The sequence below is a fragment of the Xyrauchen texanus genome, chromosome 16 (genome assembly GCF_025860055.1).
Source record: "Xyrauchen texanus isolate HMW12.3.18 chromosome 16, RBS_HiC_50CHRs, whole genome shotgun sequence".
NCBI lineage: Eukaryota > Metazoa > Chordata > Actinopteri > Cypriniformes > Catostomidae > Xyrauchen > Xyrauchen texanus.
In genome coordinates, this window is record NC_068291.1 from 5,597,608 (window position 1) to 5,617,932 (window position 20,325).

General features: G+C 37.9%; 1 protein-coding gene across 3 annotated transcripts in view; it reads right to left on the reverse strand.

The window, feature by feature from the left end:
* The window catches only part of ralgapa2 (Ral GTPase activating protein catalytic subunit alpha 2), a 268,297-nt gene that overhangs the window by 65,742 nt on the left and 182,230 nt on the right, over positions 1–20,325 (reverse strand). For all 3 annotated transcript variants that reach the window (XM_052145011.1, XM_052145009.1, XM_052145010.1), the window contains 5 exons: positions 14,235–14,418; positions 9,242–10,028; positions 8,166–8,237; positions 5,205–5,328; positions 4,944–5,099 (listed from right to left, as the gene is read on the reverse strand). In XM_052145011.1, coding sequence (XP_052000971.1) covers positions 4,944–5,099; positions 5,205–5,328; positions 8,166–8,237; positions 9,242–10,028; positions 14,235–14,418 — 1,323 coding nt within the window. The remainder of the gene's footprint in view (positions 1–4,943; positions 5,100–5,204; positions 5,329–8,165; positions 8,238–9,241; positions 10,029–14,234; positions 14,419–20,325) is intronic.

The window sequence follows — 20,325 nt, forward strand, 5'->3', positions numbered from 1 at the left end:
TGTCCTGGAGAGAGGGAAGCACACCTTCAATGATGTGTCTGGCTGTTCGCACCACTTTTTGCAGGGCTTTCCGGTAGAGGGCGGTGCTATTACCGTACCAGGCAGAGAAGCAGCCAGTCAGGATGCTCTCTACAGTGCTGGCGTAGAACCGTGTGAGGATGCGGTGATTAATTCCAAACTTCCTGAGCATGCAGTGAAGAGGTGCTGGTGAGCCTTCTTCACAACAGTATCTGTGTGGACTGACCATGTGAAATCCTCAGTGATGTGGACACAGAGGAACCTGAAGCTGCTGACTCTCTCCACCGGTGCTCCATTGATGTTGATGGGTCTGTGCTCTCTGTCTTTTCCCCTGAAGTCCACCACAAGCGCCTTGGTCTTGCTGACGTTGAGGGAGATGTTGTGTTCCTGGCACCAGTGTATCAGAGTGTGCAACTCCTCTCTGCAGACTGTTTCATCATTGTCAGTGATCAGACCTACCACCGTCGCGTCATCAGTGAACTTGATGATGGCATTGGAGCTGTTTGATGCCACACAGCCTGCGAGACTCCAGTGTTGAGGGTTAGTGATGAGAAGATGTTGCTGCCCATCCTGATCACTTGCCGTCTGCCTGACAGGAAGTCCAGGATCCAGCTGCACAGCGAGCTGTTCAAGCCCAGAGACTGGAATTTCACATCCAGCTTGGAGGACATTATGGTGTTGAATGCTGAGCTGTAGTCCACAAACAGCACACACAAATGTGTTCCTTTTTCCAAGTGGGAAAGAGCAGTGTGTATTGTAACTGCAATGACATCATCAGTGGAGCGTTTGCTTCTGTAAGCAAACTGTAGTGAGTCCAGTGAGGCAGGCAGCACAGAGCAGATGTGGTCTCTGATAAGCTTTTCAAAGCACTTGCTGATGAAGGGAGTTATATTTCTGGCAATATGAAACCAGTCATTTAGGCAAGTTATATTTGACTGTTTTGGTATGGGCACAATGGTGGATGTCTTAAAGCATGTAGGAACCACAGACAAGGAGAGGGAGAGATTGAAAATGTCCTTCAAAACACACACTAGTTGATTTGCTATGAGAGCATGGACCGGAATGCTGTCTGGACCAACAGCTGTGAGAATACTCACCCGTTTGAGAGATCGGGTTACATCTTGAACGGAGACAGTAAGCGAACTAACCTCTCCTCTGGGAGTTCTCTCTGTGGAGATGATGTTTTCCTCAAAATTAGCATAAAATGTGTTTAGCTCGTCCGGAAGGGAGGTGGTGGTGTTCACTGCGGAGTGATTAGTTGCTTTGAAGTTTGTGATTATGGCATCCCTGCCACATACTTCTCATGTCGGTGGTGTTGAACTGTGCTTCCACTTTGTTTTTGTATTGGTGTTTGGCTACATTAACATGGTATGCAATCGGCATAGATGTTATGGTGATTAATTAATCAAATTAATCGCAATTACTCACATGCATAAATATTTGGTGAGAAAGCCCCACAAATAAAAATTATTCAATATATGAAGATTTAAATAATTATAAATAATATATATAAATAATATATTGGCACACAAGTATTAAAAAAAGACAAAACAAAATGCGGCTTTACAATAAAATATATTTTTTATTTCCATATTATTGAACATAATCCTATCATTTGCCTACAGTTCACAGCAATCCATTTTGTAAAAGAGTTCGTCAATCAGTCCGAGATTTAATATAAGTGCTTGTGGCGTGTCTTAAGGACGTGTCAACGTAAACCTGAGTCAGACGGATGGTTTTGGAGTGTCTCGGTTATGTCACATCATAAACATACAGTTTAGGTATGTATAGGTTCCTGTATCATACTAAACAAAGTTTGAAACACATCTTGAGATTATCTACTGTATAAGCTGTGCATTGCCAATACAGCTGGAGTTTCACTTACTGCCCCCTGGAGAAAAAAGTTAGTACTACAAGCTTGCATTGCTCAGATATAAGGAATATTTCTTATTATGGTCTGGGGACATGATTCATTTCAAATTTTTATTTTTATCCCTTTTCTCCCAAATTTGGAATGCCCAGTTCTAAATGCGCTGTAATTCCTCGTGGTGGCATAGTCACTCACCTTAATCCAGGTGGTGGAGGACGAATCTCAGTTGCATCCACGTCTGAGATTGTCAATCCACGCATCTTATCACGTGGCTTGTTGAGCGCGTAACCACAGAGACATAGAGCGTGTGGAGGCCCATGCTTTTCTCCGCGGCATCCACGTACAACTCACCACATCCACACCAAGAGCGAACTACATTATAGCGACCGAGGAGGTTAACCCATGTAACTAGGGGTGTGCGATATTGACAAAACATTACATCTCGATATTTTCGGGGATTTTGCCGATAACGAGAAACAGATGATATTTTGCATCCTTCAAAAAACATTTTTGTAGAAGTCTTATATTGTACTAGTTCCCTCTTACAAAATATTGATAGCATAACATGATAATATAGATTGTTGATATTATTAATCGAAACAATATATTGAAGGAAAAGAGGTCTTTATTATTTACAACTGAATCATTCAAGCGCATTGTGCAGCATACAACAAGAAACAAAAATATGACATATACTCGATAATGTGATTTTGCATATCGTTAAAACAACAATTGCGATATTATCGTAGACAATATATATCGCACACCTCTACATGTGACCCTACACTCCCTAGCAACCAGGCCAATTTGGTTGTTTAGGAGACCTGGCAGGAGTCACTCAGAACACCCTGGATTTGAACTCGCGACTCCAGGGGAGGTAGTCAGCGTCAATAATCGCTGAGCTACCCAGGCCCCTTTGTAATTTTTTTAATGCTTTATTTATTTTTTATATAATTGCACCAAATTCACACATTAATTCGACACCCCTAATTATAATATTTACAAATTGTATCTGTTTGAAACCAAGTCAGAATCTTGGTTTTAAATTTTTTATTTAAGAACATAAACATCTGCCTGTTGGATGAAACATTTTCCACACGAATATCCAAGGATCAGGATACATAGAGACTTGGGGATGGTCTCTCTTGACTTGGGCCAGTAAGCAACCATCTATTAATGCCCTTGCACCTAAAAATGTTCATTATTATCTTTTTGTAAAATTTTTTTGTCTTCAATCCAAAGACATTGTCACAAAATAGAAGATAGGTGAAAAATGACCCGAATGTAGCAGGAGGGTTAACATTAGCAATTTTAAAAACTAATACGAAACAAAAACCTAATCCCAAGTATCAGCAATAGTAATAGTGATGCATGCTTTAGCAGAATACCACTGATATGAGAATATCACTGGCCATATGTTGCCAAAAGCACAACTCACACATTGAGTGTAAATACACCTACACACAAACACTGAGCAGAGCAAGAGATGCCCTAAGGCTTAAATGCTGGCTTGTAAAAACAGCAGCGTCCCTCCCTCTACAACAAAGAACTATGTGTGTGTGTGATGACCGTCTGCCTCCTGACACTGTGGCCTTGCATGGCAACACCCTCCCAGTAACTGCATTACTAGCCCAGCCAGCTGCTCTGCTCCATTCTGCCCCCAGCACTCAATTGGATTCAGGAATTCTTCTCTTTTTTCCTCTCTGTTTTCCTTGCTGTTGGCTCTTCACCCATCCTTTCCCTCACTGCCTCTGAAAGTTGTATTTGTAAATTAGAGGAGTTACTTCCTGCCTGCGGCTGATAAAACAGCCCTTTCACCCCTCCCCCGCGCCCAACAGTCGCCTTCTCTCATGCCAGAGAGGGAGCGCAGCAATTATGAAGACTGTCGGCCAAAATGAATCGAGCGTGGCTCGCGGCACACACTCTCCCTCCCCTCGTGGCACAGAAGCGGAACAGAGAAAGTGAAGTGTGGCTGAGATGGGCTAATGTTGGCTCTGGTGGTAAGGGGGTTCAGTGTCTAGGAGGAGATGGCAGCCTGATGAATTTTTCTCTCTGCAGGCCGGCACATGATCGTATTGAGCTCTCGCACTAAGCGGGTTCCCACTGGCTCATTTTGCCAGCACTAACCTGCTAACGCATGTCGATCGACATCCCACTGACATGGGCGGAATTCGATAGCAGGGCCCTGCTGGTATCCGGCAGGCCTTTGGCCCTTACGGTGTGAGTTAATGTGCTGATTGGGGCCCCGGTCACAGCCTGCACAGGAGTCCAGAGAGCAAGAACTGTTTCTAAACCTGCACATGTTCGTTTCCTTCGTTGATGATATGGTCTCTCAGTTCGCAGCGGTCTGACAGAGCCACGCAATCAGCAGCACAGCCCTAGAGTCACGCTTTACACGCGTGTCACTCACCTGGTGTCAGTCTGACACTCCTGAGTCACACAACGAACCACAGTCTTTAAACCACCATTTTAAGCTAAATGAAACAATCAATCAAGTTTGTTTTTCTATCAGATGACAACATTAGCACACAATTATACCACCATTTAAATGTATTGGTCGATATCGATAACACAAAATACTGATTCTTAATAATAATAAGTGCTAGAAGGAAAGCTTAGGCGCAATCGTGCCATTCTGTACTGATCTGGGCTCGTTGGCACTGTCACGGTTTCTTTTTCCACTGTGGTGCTGTGAACTCAGGATTAGAATGGACTAACTGAGCAAGTGACCAATCATGGGTCGCAAAAACCACTACAGGTCACTACCATACCGAATCGTGCTCAAGTGGAAATGCTACTGGAACCGTTATTAACCTTGCTCAGAACTGTTTGGCCTGATGGTGGAAAAAACATCTATTGACAATAGTAATTTAGTGGGGTGGGTCAGTTCCATACCACGGAGGACTCACTTTTTCCAATAAGCTCTTCCTCAATTTCTTTTTAAATAAAAAGTTATTGAAATGGCTGTACTGGTTAACATTAAATTACAGTACTTTTTAATGGGTTTTAATGGGTCCCCCTTGTCTAGGGGGATATAATATATTTGAACTTGTACCTTTTTGGTGATGGAGTCATCTGAGTCAGAGGGCATCCGAGTCGACACGTGGAAGATAACCTCCACGTTGGAGGTAGCATAATAAGGGGCTGTGTTACCAGTGCTGCCATTCCTCTGCAGACCACCCATAAACCCACAGTGAGTGGCTAGATCAACCTGACAGAAACGGAGAGAAAAACTTCCTGATGCTCTGACAGTTACAGCTGCAGAAATGATGTCACCTCACATATTATACAGATTTCAATGTTTGATTAACAGTACCTCCCAGCCCAGACCAGAGACAAAGTCCTCATAAGCCTGACTCCCCTCTGTGTTGGACAGAATGGAGCATTTGTCCTCTTGACCTTCTCCAATATAGAAAACAGCGATCTTGTGTGTCTCTCGACTGAAAAAGAGTTGCAACAAAACAAAAAAGTGTTATCTATATTAATTAATCTTTTATATAGTGCTGTGAAAATGTATTTGCCCTTTGATGTATTTTTCATACTAAATTGTTTTAGATCTTCAAACAAGATATAACATAAAACAAAGGCTACCTCGGCAAACACAAAATACAGTTCTAAATTACATATAGTTTTTATTGAAGCAAAAAAGTTATCCAAAACCTATATCACCCATGTGAAAAACGAACTACTCCCTTAAACGTAATAGCTGGTTGTGCCAAAACACTTCCAATAACTGGAGATTTACAACGCTATGATGGAAATTTATCCTACTCTTCTTTGCAGAACTGCTTTAGTTCAACCACATTGGAGGGTTTTCAAGCATGAACTGCCCGTTTAAGGTCCTGCCACAGCATCTCAATCGGGTCAACTAAAACTTTAGTTTTGCTTCTTTTGAGACATTCAGAGGTGGACTTACTCCTATGCTTTGGATCATTGTCTTGCTGCATAATCCAGATGTACTTGAGCTTCAACTCAAGGACTGATGACCAGATGTTCTCCTTTAGGATTTTCTGGTAGGGAGCAGAATTCATGTTTCCCTCAATTATTGCAAGTCACCCTTGCCCTGAAGCAGCAAAGCATCCCTACACCATCACACTACCACCACCATGCTTGACCATAGGTATGATGTTCTTGTTGTGGAATTCTGTGTTTGATTTAAGCCAGATACAACCAAACTCCTGTATTCCAATAGTTCCACTTTTGACTCATCAGTCCACAGAACATTCTCTCAAAAGGTTTGAGGACCATCAAGGTGCGTTTTAGGAAAATGTAATGTTCTTCTGGGTAAGCAGTGGTTTTCGCCTTGCCACTCTTCCATGGATGGCATTTTTGGCAAGTGTCTTTCTGATAGTGGAGTTAAATTGATTGATGCAAGAGAGGCCTGCAGTTTCTTGGATGCTGTCCTTGGCTGTTTGTGACTTCCTTGATGAGTCGTCGCTGTGCCCTTGGAGGAATTTTGGAAGGTCAGCCACTTCTGGGAAGGTTCACTACTGTGCCAATTTATTTTCCATTTGGAGAAAATTGCTCTCACTGTGATTCTTTGGAGCACCAGAGTCTTTGAAATATCTTTGTAACCCTTCCCAGAAATGCTGATGTATTTCAATCACCTTTTTCCTCGTAATTTCTAGAATTTCTTTCGTCCTTGGCATAGTGTGCTACTGGGCGAGACATTTTAGCCAACTTCATGCTGCTGAAAATATTCTATTTAGGTGTTGATTTGATTGAACATGGCTGGCAGTAATCAGGCCTGTGTGTGTCTAGTCCAGCTGAACCTCATTATGAATGCAGTTTCATAGATTTGTGGATTAGTAACTAAGGTGGCAAATACTTTTCCACACATGCCCAGTTGGTATTGGAAAAATGTTTTGCTTCAATAAATAACATCATCATTTAAAAACTGTATTTTGTGTTCACTCAGATTGCCTTTGTTTTATGTTAGATTTTGTTTGAATTTTTACATCAGGAAGTCAAACTAAATCTTACTTGTGCTGTTTTATTTTACATTTATTTTACAGTATATAAGGTTCGTAATCTTTGCACCTTGACCAACATTTCTTAATACAGTTTCAGTATATATATATATATATATATATATATATATATATATATATATATATATATATATATATATATATATATATATATATATAAAACACATAGGCTAAAGTAATAAAAACACAATGTGTAACAGGGATGCAGATTTGACCTAACAAAGCAATCACTTAGCAGATCCATGCTAGTTTCACATCAAATGTTGATGTTTAGTTATTGTTTGAGTTTTTTCTTACTATAACATTGGTAACACGGTTTAATAGTTGAGCCTAATGAATGCATTGAATACTACAATTTGTGAAAAACTATTTTGTTTCACTCTATTCCTGCCATGCTGTAAGAAGGTTCCAAGTAATGCAACTTCCTGGATTCCTGGAGGGGGTTAAAATTGCCTAGTTTTCATGTTGTGTGGAAAAAATATGATTTGATAAAAAAAAAAAACAGTAATTGGACACACATTTTTACCCAATTCGTTAGAACTGCCCCCTTTTTTGTATGGCTCAAAGTTTTTCCCCTTCATAGGTTATTGAAGATCATTCAAACATGCATTAATAAACAACTTTGGACATTGGGAACATTTCTACATGCCGAAGTGATGAAACACAAACTTTAAGGCTATCTGCGAATAAACCAAATATTGGTATGCACATATGTGTGTGTGAAAATACATGAGCAGTGTGTCTCTTTGAGCAGGGTTGCTAAGGAAGCATCATGCCCTTGCAGTGTGATGTTTGGCATGCTCAGTCAGCGGTTGCCATGAATAGAGTGGCTATGCATGCAGAGGGAAATGGTGGCCCGATCCTGGGGGTATTCTTTAATAAGCCTCTGTAATTAGCCACTCTCAGCACCTATTGATCGCTATTGGCTGAGAAGTGTGGAGCTGTGATCAGCCAGACGTGGGCAGGATTAGGCTGTGAGGACTGGAGTATCTGAGAGTGGTCTTAAGACATGTCTCCTTAATAGTGCTTTTAAAGGATTTAGCTGCTCTCTGTAGACTGGCATTAGGCTGCATGATTGAGCTTTCCAAATGCAGGATGTTGTTTTTTAAGATTTTTGCATTAAGTGTTGTGGAGTCTGACAGAGGGTTAAGATAAAGTTTTCATGTTGCTAATTTATTTTGGTGTGTGACTTTCTGTATAAAACTTTGAGGCACAGACTTAAGACATTGGTTTTTTTTTTAGTCGATACCCGGGTATTCAGAAAAAGTGCAAGCAGAAAACCTTACCACTGCCTTGAGTCCAAATTCTTGAGCTCCCTCAACAGCTTAGAGTTCTTCTTTAAAAGATGAAAGCTTTTTCTATAAAATAATGAAATGGTTCCATTAATAAACTAGAAAACGACAAAAATAAAACTCTAACATACTGTCCTGATAAAGAACAAGTTTACATTGTCATTAAACAAATTGTGCATTAGAATTATGGTTCAGATAATGGAGTACACAACTATTTACCAATGACAACAAGACTCATTAACAGTTAGCGTAGGCTCATCTAATGAAATGGACCAAGAGGTTGTAAGTGAAAACAGAGGAGAACATCAATGCAGGAAATAAATGGCTTCACCAAATAAACCTCTGGGGTGAGAAATCATAATATATACAGAAACAAGTCAAACTGATTTCCTGAAAAGACCAACTGTGGAGTATAGGCAAATAAAATGTAATGGTTATTTAACTTTAACATAAAAAAATAAAAAATATTTACACTCCAAATAATTGAATTTGTCTTGGCTATCCAGTTATAAATCTGATGTCACTAAAAAACTGGGAGGCCTACAGTAAAAACAGCACTGTTGAGTGAAAGAGGGGTAAATGATGGGGCATTACTGCAAGCATAATTCTGAAAGGGCATATGAAAGGGGTTATAAATGAAGGCTGGGGGGTGATATTAACAATTAACCTGTTTACATGCACACCAATACACTGATAATGCCTTTAAAAAACGTATTTAAAAAAATCAGACAAAGCAAGAAATCCTCGTTTAAATGAGATTTGAAATAATCTGCTTTCAAACCATGATGAGGTATGCACATAGCATGTGCACACGTTGGATAAGCTGGTTAGAACTGAGGATAAGGTGTTTACATGTAATGCAAAATAGGTGTAATGTGCAAAACTATACCCATGGCGATTTGTTTATTCCTACACCATTTATGACCTCATACCGATAAAGAATATACATGACCACACATGTTGTTGGCTGATTAAGCATAATCGGTGTAAGAATGTGCATGTAAACGTGTCCAATGTTACAGTAAATCACAAGAAAATGTTTCCGATTCCTGGTCTAAACTATGTAGTACCTGCTGTCCCATGAGTTCATGCCGAGGTCATTAAGCAGAAGTCTGCAAAGGTAAAAGGGAGATTTTGGCTCCTGGTGTGTGGGCTCTCTCTGGCAGGCTGCTCTGATGCTGGGGTCTTTACTCTGTCTCTGCGCAAGCTCCTCATCCTCCTGCTGTGTCTGTCTGTGGATCGCATCCACGATGAGTCCTTCCATCTCAGGGTTCATGCCCATGGGTGGAGACGGTGGTTGGGTGAGTCTCAGCTGGGGCTGTGGCAGGCACTCTGGGCTGCTCTGGCCCAGATCTTCCAGTAGCTGGTCTAACACATCAACTCCATCTTCCATTTCAACCTCAGAGGAGCATTTACTGGAGCGGATGGAGCTTTGATTGGACACAGCAGCAGAGCGGTTGGTGATGCTAGACGACTCACCTCCATCCAAAATCTGGTACAGAACACCACCATCCCACGAGTACTTCCCCGAAATGTCCCGAACTATGACACGCACCTCTGAGGAATAGTCCCTGGGATTGGCACTAGCCGGAGCTGTGCTGGAATTGTCAGAGGGGATTTGCAGGTAGGAGACTAGCGTGCTGTCATTAAAAACAAAGAGCTGCAGATTGGGGCTCTTGAAGACTTCAGACGAGAGCTCGGAGGACTCTACGTAAGGGTTGTCGTGGTTCTCATTCACCAGGCTGTTTAAGAGTGCAGGGCCACCGCTGAGAGGATGGTGGCCTAAATGATTGACCAGGTGTGTCATTACCATCCTCGCAGTCAGAGGAATCAGCTCCATACTCCTCCTTTTCTTTTCTGGGACATTAAACAATTTCTTCAATTAGACAACATATAGATGGCATACAAGTACACTGAAATGCAAAAAGTTTTTCTTCTCAAAGTTTTTCTTCTCATTTACAAATATGCCCATCCTCCTCTTTTATTAGACTCTCTGGAATACCTGATTTTGATTGGTCAACTGCAGCATTCTGCAAGCACATAAAGTATATTTTTTGTATTTAAAATTTGGAAAATGAAAGCTAAACAGGATATTTGACTGTTCAGCAGGTAACTATTTCCGACAAAGCTGTTGTATCACTCTGCAGTCGCTTTCATTTTACACTGTAAAAAATTCTGTTATTATTTAGTTTTGTGGCATGTATGTAAATATTTGTTATTTATCTTCTGAAGGGCAGTACTAAATAAATAATACTAAAATAAAAACGTCAAGACAAAATAACTGAATTTACACAAATTATCCTGTTCAATTATTGATATAAAAGACATAATTTCTTCATATTTTTTATATCATTATTGCACATTAGGATGTTATATTATATGTTTTTTTGTTAATGTTTATTGCATTATTTTAGTGTCACGTGTAATACACTGATGGTGTTTTGGCCTTTGGCTTTACCAACTGTATTACTATAGTGGTTAGCAGTACATTAGAATTTGTAAAGCAAATTTGTATTGTTGAAGTAGGTTGGTATATTAATGTTATATCATTTAATAGCATATACAGTAGTGAACTATACAATATACAGGCTGCAATGCCTGAATGCCTATTGTTTTAAGGTGAATTTCTGGTAACAACAGCTTCCATTTTGTTACTGTAAAATTTACAAAAGTTGTCTTTTACATTACATAATAAATTAATTTGTACTCTATTTAATGTATTTTTATTTAAATAAATTACAAGGCCCTTCTGGGTGATACCAGACCCCTTTGCTTTGTGTCAGGATTCTGATTCTCCTGTAAAGAGTTTATTTTGGAATGACGACCAGCTCTGACTATACACTCTTACATAAACCTCGACATTATCGCTTACTTTCTCGAAAACTGGCCACTATACTGGCTTTTAGATGTCCTGACCAATGTAGGCTGTTTTTCCATGTTTGCACCTAACCATCTGTACAGGAGTCCACACAGACACCTTTAAAATATATATTCAGTCTCCTAAACCAGTCTCAATGGGCTGTGCTAATAAGCATCACACCTTTTGCAAAGTGTAAATGGGGTTCTACAAGCACTCCATGAATTAAAGACCTCTAAATGCTGAAGACCCCTCAAAGTGAGAAATCTAGTGTTGTCATTAGAGGATATTAAGATTAAGATGAGAGAAAGAGGAAAAAAAACGGTAGTGCTCACATTGTGACAGTGTTATCAATACCATCATGTCCATCAAAGTGGAAAAAGCTCTTTGGAAAGATGAGCAAGTTGCATTAGAGATATACTGAGCTTTGAAGTGAACTTATCAATAAGAGCTAGGTACTAGAATATTGCTTATGAGTTGCTCTTTGGCTGGGGTTGTTTGTTTTTTGTTGTGTACATGCAGATATAAAAGGCATGTCAATGGATAGAGATGTTTGCATAGCAGAAGCCAGCATTTATTTTCTTTCTCTACAGAAACAGTATAAATGTACTGTCATAAAAGGCACCCGTTGAAAGAAGAATGACCCCCCTCCCTTACAGCCTAACCTAACCAAAAACAGATGACATTCGATGACATGCCAAGGTAGAGAACACAGAAGATAAATATTGCCTAATGGATAAAGCAAGGTCAGAGGAGAAAAAAATGATTTCTTTAATAATTGGCATAAATGGGCTTGCTTTGAGTGGATGAGGGAACTAATGCACACCTCTTTAAAACTCTATTTCATTTCACATTGTGCTACATTTACTCTAATATGATTCAACAGAGCACAGTATAAACTCAAAGGCAGCTTAAAAATGACCATCTTTTTTTTCTTTTCTAGGGAGAAAATTATCAAATATATCATAGTTTTAAAACGTATAACACAATAAAAAATGAAACAGGTGCACTCAAAGTTCTTAGTAGACTCTTACTTGATCCAGTTGTACCAGTGGTTTTGGAATTTATACTGACATCTATCATCATGGATACCCAAAGTTTGTGTACTAACTGCTGTCGCTTCAAACCAAGATGTTTGTTGATGTTTAATTTTGCTACTTTAATCTGTGTTTCTGCCGTCTCATCCAAATGAAGTTTTCCACATTGTTGTGCACTGGACTGTGACCGGACTGCAGCAACTTGCGAGCTCTTTGGCGGCTTAAACTGTCATGTGTCCTTGCCGAGAGAGCTGCAGGTCCAAGAGTTTTGTCACTCCAGCAGGGACATTATTTCAATCAAGGAAATTTGTACTTTTTACTTGCACTCATTTTGTTTGGACTGTCTAGAGGATCATACTCCTGCCGATTTATTCCTTCACTCTGGACTACACAGTTGACTTTGGCTTCGTGGCTGTCTGCAGTATGTTTATTGTATTTGTTGTTATATTGTGTGGTTTGCCTGTTTTATTTACATGTAATTTTATGTTTGAACATTGGCTGAAAATGCTTTATAAAGTAAACATTTTATTATTATTGTCAGTGGTAGTAACTCTGTGAAATTGCATGACACAGGTTGTCATGTGTTGTCAAAATGGCAGCGCCCATGAGGGGACGACCTGTTCAATGTTAAAATAAACAGCTTTTATTAAGCTACTGACATAACTGGAGTCTTCATCACATGTGAGTGTGCATCATTGTAAACATATTTGTAAAAAGTACTATCCATGTCTTTATGTATAAAAATTTTCTTTAACCTTTTAAGGCATGTATCTCACAAATAAATATATATATATATATATATATATATATATATATATATATATATATATATATATATATATATATATGTATATGTATATATGTGTATGTGTAGTGTGTGTGTGTATATGTGTGAGTGTGTGTGTGTATATGTATGTGTGTGTGTGTGTATATATATATATATATATATACACACAGTATATATACACACATACACATATATATATACACATTTATATATGTATACACTGGCCACCATATACTGGAATACTGTACAGATCTAGTTTGTAGAGTTTGAGTTGCCACAGTATGTAATAGACTGGAATGTTTTAAAGTCAATATTAGGTCAAAAATGGCAAAAAAGAAATGGCTTTCTCTAGAAACGCATCAGTAAATCATTGTTTTGAGGAATGAAGGCAGTACAATGCTTGAAATTGCCAAACAACTGAAGATTTCATACAAAGATGTACACTACAGTCTTCAAAGATAATGGAGAAATAGCTCTAATAAGGACAGAAAAAGATGTGGAAGGTCCAGATCTACAACTAAACAAGAGGATAAGTACATCAGAGTCTCTAGTTTGAGAAATAGACACCTCACATGTTCTCAGCTGACAGTTCATTGAATTCTACCCACTCAACACCAGTTTCATGTACATAGTAAAGAGAAGACTCAGGGGTGCAGGCCTTATGGGAAGGACTGCAAAGAAAAAGTCACTTTTGAAACAGAAAAACAAAAATAAAAGGTCAGAGTGGGCAAAGAAACACAACAGATAATTGGAAAAGAGAGTTATGGATCTTAAACCAATTGAGCATTTGTGGGATCAGCTAGACTGTAAGGTGTGTGAGAAGTGCCGAATAGAGAAAATCTGTACATTATTCAAAACTTTTGGCCACCAGTGTGTGTGTGTGTGTGTATATATATATATAAATAAACAATTTGCATTAATAAAATTAAGCCTACACCATTAGATGGCCAGCACATCAAAAAACTAGAGTTTAGAGTACATCTAAAACTGCCATATTATATACTTACCTGTTTACTTACCAAATAACCAAAATCATTATTTTTTTTCACATTACACCAATAAGAATGAGATTTTCTTTTTGCATTACTATTGGCTACTGATAAATGGGACATAGGTGTCAAATGTGATTATTGTCATTAATGAATGCCTGAATGTCTTAATGGCTTTATGATATGCTTCATTTACTTCATGCAAAACATAATTTCCATTTTTGGGGGGGGGTAGAAATATGACTCTCAATATGATATGTTCTTGACAGATTTCATGATTTTCACCCGAATACGGCATACTGTAGAGGCACATATACGAACAAAAAGACAAAACATACAAGCAAGATCAATTGCAATATTCGTCTTCTTCCAGACAACACATCAGGTCCCTACCTTCAGCCACAGTGAGGAGATTTCCAAAGTCTCCCATGGCATTGTGTACAGGGGGCGGCTCAAAACTCTTCACATGGCCTAAAGTAAGGAATGCGTCATAGTCTGAGGACAGGTCCGACAGACTGAGGAGGTAGTGACTCTGTTGAGTATGCAGGTGAGACCCTGATACACAAGTGTGCAGCACCTGAGACAACAGAAAAACAGGGAATTTAATAAAGTATGCTGGTGATACATCGCAAAGAGCAAAAGAAAAAAGAAGAATGCTGTAGGACCTATTACAGAACCCTGGGGAACACCTTTTGAAATTGAGATTAAAAGCTAATAATTATTTAATAATGACAAACTTTCTCTGTTGATATGAAATGAATTATTAACATACAATACAATGTATAAACAGTGGTGGGTAGATGATCTGAAATGATAGAAATGTAAACGGGTACTGATTACAAAGTACACAATTTAATTTGTAATAGGTTGCGTAAAATGTTAGATTAGAAATTTTAGGTAACCTAATCTGATTACTTTTTGATGACCTATTTCATATTTTCATGAAAATCGAATCATTCATTTTAAATGTACCGAGTACCAATCAACACTTCTTTAATTAAACATAAAATCAAATGGAAACTTGCTATTTGTCAGTTGCCGAGTAATTTAATGTATTTCTTTGTTTTTATAAAAATGAATGCTACTCAAGATAAGACAATGAAAACATGCTTGTTTTTTTAATTTTAAAAGAATGATTGATATTTAGGAAATTAGAAATAGGGATTGGACTTTTTATCATTCACTTTTGTAGTCACTAATGAGAGACTGTCTCTAGATATGACGAAGAGATCTATAATTTGTTCCTCGTCATAATTATTCATAAGACGACATTTTCATAGTCAACCTGAAGCATGGGCTGAAGTGCATTTGCGTTTGACTAACACCTCTGAAATGTTTGTTTGCAACATGTGTTATTACTGAAGAGTGGCTAGAATTGTGGGCAAGGGGATGAGGGCTTGTTTGAAAAACATAATTTTTCATAGAGTGCGCAAATGCAAATAGTTTGGCATTTATGTACATTAAGAAACTAAATTTAAAACAGAAACTAAATGCCATGTGTGTATTTGTGGTTTGTATTAAGCACTCTTAATGCAGCGTATTAATTTCAGTAGCTACTGTTCTTGCACACATAGTTTGATGTTACATAAACTCTTTTAAAATTTTGGAGCATAATTACTAAATTACGCAATAGTAATTGTCTCTGGCTTATTGGTGGTCTAATCAGGTAATCCATAAAAATGTAACTATAATCTGATTATGCATATTATAAAATGTAATGCAATCCAATTACAAGTACTTAATTTTTGTAATCTGATAACGTAATCCAAATAACATCAATCCATTACTACCCAGTACTGTGTATAAGATACTATTGACATTGTGGACCTTGAAAGTTAGAGTAGAATATAGTGGATACATAAGAGTGAATCAGAAACCTACAGTACAGTCATGAAGTTGTTCTTGTCAATACACTGAGATGCCATAAAAAGAAATGAAATAGATTGAAACATTGTTGTCACACCCAGACGGTGAGGTTGAGCACTAGAGGGCCACCATATGGAGATGGGGCGATATTTACAATGCTAAGCCAAGAAACCCTGTGAGAGAAGCTTTATAGACTAATAATCTATTTCTCATGTGACATGGGAGTGTATCAATGTGCAAAAACAGATGGCCATGCCTCTATTGGCTGAAAAAGATAAGACACAGTCCAGCACAGTTTATCATAGTGCCTAAACAGGTTTGCGCTGTTTGATTTAATTAAGGCTTTATCCCTTGGCTCATTCTCAAACATTGCGCACTCATGCACAAACAGCAACCCCGTAAACTAGATAAACATAATCAGATAGAAATTCATGTTGTAAAAATAATAATATACAAAATTATGCAACTTTAATTTTCCATATGAACCATTGAGGCATTAGTGCCATCTGGCTCAGTTGGAAACTGACAACATATCAGTGACAAAGGTCATTGAAAAGGTGTGATGAATGACCTGCCAATCTAAATCAGTATTAGACAAAATATTAAACAACTGATTATTTTCAGACAATAAAATGCTACAAGACAATTCAAAAGGAACGAGACTGAATTGAATACAGCGGCACCTCAGCCATAAAAAGACAGTTTTTCCTGTTAGATAAAACTGGTGTAGTACATAAACAGGGCATGCACAACAAGGTTTTAAAAGTAAAAATGAGATGCTTTTATTTTTGTTAAAGCACATACATGTTATTTTGAAATTTTTGTCATGGTTTACCATTCTAAGCAGATTAACGGCAATGTAATTCCAGTGTGTGGATTTTTCTCTATGTAAAATAAGTAATTTCTTGTATACTTGCATGTATCATGCGAAAGTTAGAGGGTTTACTGGCTTATACATGAGTTGAAATTTGTTTTATATTATGTTACACTAGTTTCATGTTAGGGTGATTCTCACAAAAACTGTTAAGCAAATGCCCTTGACATCTTTACAAACATTATCATTCAGTGAAGAATCTATGATGAATCTATGAAAGGGGGAACGTGACGAGCCTTTTAATGTTGTTTTGCATAACACAGGATGCATTTACTCGCTCAGCTTTATCGTCAGAAAAAAGTTATTATTATATACAAACATTTAATAGCAATATGTCTATGTTCCTACATCAGCCAAACTGTTGAAAACTTTCTTTATAAGAATAAGGAAGCACTTCCAAAGAATAAATGTTAACTCATCATCTGCTTCAACAGTGAAGCAACAGCATCCCACGCTTGTTCCTTTGTTAATTTGTCCTTATAAATTGTAAGTTGAGGGTCATGTAGCACTTTGGTTCTCACCCAATAAGTCTTGTGTCATCCAAGAATAAGGTAAGTTCTGATATTACCAACTGTACAGCTTTTTGCATGCATTTGCTTACGTTTGGTAGCACACTCAGCTGGGTATCGCTGTTAACCCTTTAGACCTGCTCTCCATATAATAGGAAGTTTCATTTAATTTCTTTAAGCCTATACAGTGCCCTCCATAAGTATTGGGACAGTGAGATCCTTTTCATAATTTCGGCTCTGTCCACCACCACAATGGATTTGCAATAAATATGTGATTGAAGTACAGACTGTCAGCTTTAATTTGAAGGGATTTTACGGTTTAGGAATTACAGCATGTTTTATACATATATCCACCATTTTCAAGAGCTCAAAAATAATTGGACAAACTCATATTCATAAATAAAATTATTATTCTTATTACTTGGTTGAAAATCATTTGCAGTGATTGTCTGAAGTCTTGAACCCATGGACATTACAAAATTCTAGGTTTTATCCCAAATTATGCTTTGCCAGGCCTTATTGCAGCTGTCTTATTTGCTGCTTGTTTGTGGGTCTTGCTGCTTTCAGTTTTGTCTTCAGCAAGTGAAAATGCATGTTCAGTTGGGTTGAGGTCATGTGCCTGAATCAGCCATTGAAGAATATTCCACTTCTTTCCTTGAAAAGCTGTTTGGTTGCTTTCACAGTATATTTTGGGTTAATCTCCATCAGTACTGTGAAGCACTGTCCTTTCAGTTTTGCAGCAATTGGCTAAATCTGAGAAGATAGTATTGCCCTAAACACTTCAGAATTCATCCTGCTGCTTCTGTCAGCAGTCATATCATCAACAAACTCTAGTAAACCAGTTCCATGGGCAGACATACATGCCCATATCATAACAAAAATTTATTTGACTCTTGAAAATACGAGGTATGAAGTATCACTATTAGGTTGAAATCTATCTGAACCTTTTCTGAATGCAAAGAACATTTTGGTGTTCAACTGCTTGTGACCCTTTAAAGGTACCAAAAAGTTGCAACGCAACATATACAGTACGTTGTGTTCATGTACTTCCAAAATCCTTCACATTTTTATACCAACCTTTAATTCAGTAACAAACACTACATTTTCGTTCGATGCAACAGAATTTGGTGGACTTAATCAAATATTTCAAAAATATGCACTATAATTCAAATAATTGACATCTGTTATGGAAAATACTAAAAAGAAATATGCAGGCCTAGTGCACTGCCACAGTACTCTTTTATAAAAGTTAGGTGATGTAAGGAAATGTATCGAAGACAATTATATACTGTTTAAACCATAAGGGTGTAACGGTTCTCAGCAAAAATATGAACCACTAGTTTAAAAATGCATCTAAATCATACAGTTTGGCAAAGAAAATAAAGCGCCAAATAGACATGCGCAGTTGTAACCTCCGCTAATGCACCTGTATGTCTCTGTAGATGGACACAATCCACCTGTGTTTCACGTGGGTCAACTTTCTACAGAGAGAGAGACGCTGTCCTATTAACAGTAAGTATGTTAAATCAGTTGATGACATCACAGTTTTGAACGCGTTAGTTGGCAAAATGGCAAGCGGAGAAAACAAGCCTCAAGAGAGAAGCCACTGCATCAGTTAAGTGTCCTGCCTGGAAACATTTTCTTTATGTAGTCAATTACAACAGCGAAGGTCAAAAACAGAACAGGCACCGTTTTGCAGACACTGCTCGATGCGAGTGCCGTATACTGGGAATACATCGATATTTGATTAGCTCTTTACACTGACATCACCCGAGGATATATAGCGTGTGGTGCGCACAGAGCCACAGGTGAGCCCGAAACTGCACACAGACACACTCCCTTCCATCTTTAACCAGGCACTCGGTGCTAGTTCGGACAGACATGAAACAAGAATTAAAGCGTTTGTTTTGTTAATAGCCAAAATTATGTTGCCATTACTCCATTGATGAAGATGTGGGATTTCCTTGTATGATTAAAATACTCAAGTCACTTTACGACATCCATTCTCGTATTAATTTTAATAGCAAGTTTATTTCCTCTATAGTGATGTACAGATTTGGAACGTTGAATATACGTTGAGTTGAGTTTGAAATGCACTTTATGTTGATGGATGCAGTGTAATAATGCAGGTGTTAATTAAAAATGTTGAGTTAGTATTTACAGAAAGGTAGTTTTTTAGTTATGGACCCTAACGAAAATTAACCATGGTTTTACTACAGTAATATTGTAGTGACCATGAATGTAATAACAAGGATCGTTGTCACCATGGTTTTCTTAGCAGAATTCATGGTTTTGATACAATTACCCATTGATTTACAACAGTAATACAGTAGTTTCCATATAGTAACCTTGATTTTACTGTAGTATTGTAACCATGACAGTAACCATGTACATTTTGAGATTACTATGATTTTACTACAAATACAATGTTAAAACTATGGTTACTGTAGTAAAACCAAGGTCATTTGTAGTGAGGGAAAATATCTAAGTTTCTGTAACCAAATAGAATATTTTTACTTTGGATTTGGCAGTAATATATTTTCCCCCAGACCATAAATACCGAACCATACCGTGACCCTAAAATCGTTATACAAACAGAACCATGAGAAATTTGAACCATTACACCCCTAATAAACAGGTACATGATTAGAAAATTACGTAGTGAAAAATGCCAAATAGCAGCCATTTCTATACTTATTTCTGGTTACACTGCAGGCTATGCTCTTACTTGTGGCTAACCCTATTAAATAAATAAATTAGTGGGTAAATTAGTGTAAATTAGTGGGTACTATCTAGCAAGGAGTAATGCTTTACACACTTGACTAGCGATCTTGCTAACGATATCTAGTGAAGTCGCTAATAATAGTCAGACTAGGTCGCTAGCTGGCTGCTGACTACTTTTAATGGAAATTAAATAACAGTTGCCAACAATTATTGATTTTTATTAGCAACATGTAGAATCGACCATCACATCCTCATCTTATCTTACAATAACATCAAGTGAGGATATGATGGCTGATTCTTCTGAATTTGTAATGTAGAAAATGTTCTCACCCAATGCTTGATGGAGCTGTTATGAAAGTTGGGGTTGGGGGGCGTGTCTGAACTAGTTGATACATGAAATCAGTAGCCGAATAAAGAGGTTGAATGGCACAAAGAGTTTTATGTATTTTGAATACACAAATACCAAACTTTAATGTATTTAGATACAAATTACATCTGACAATTTTTTTGT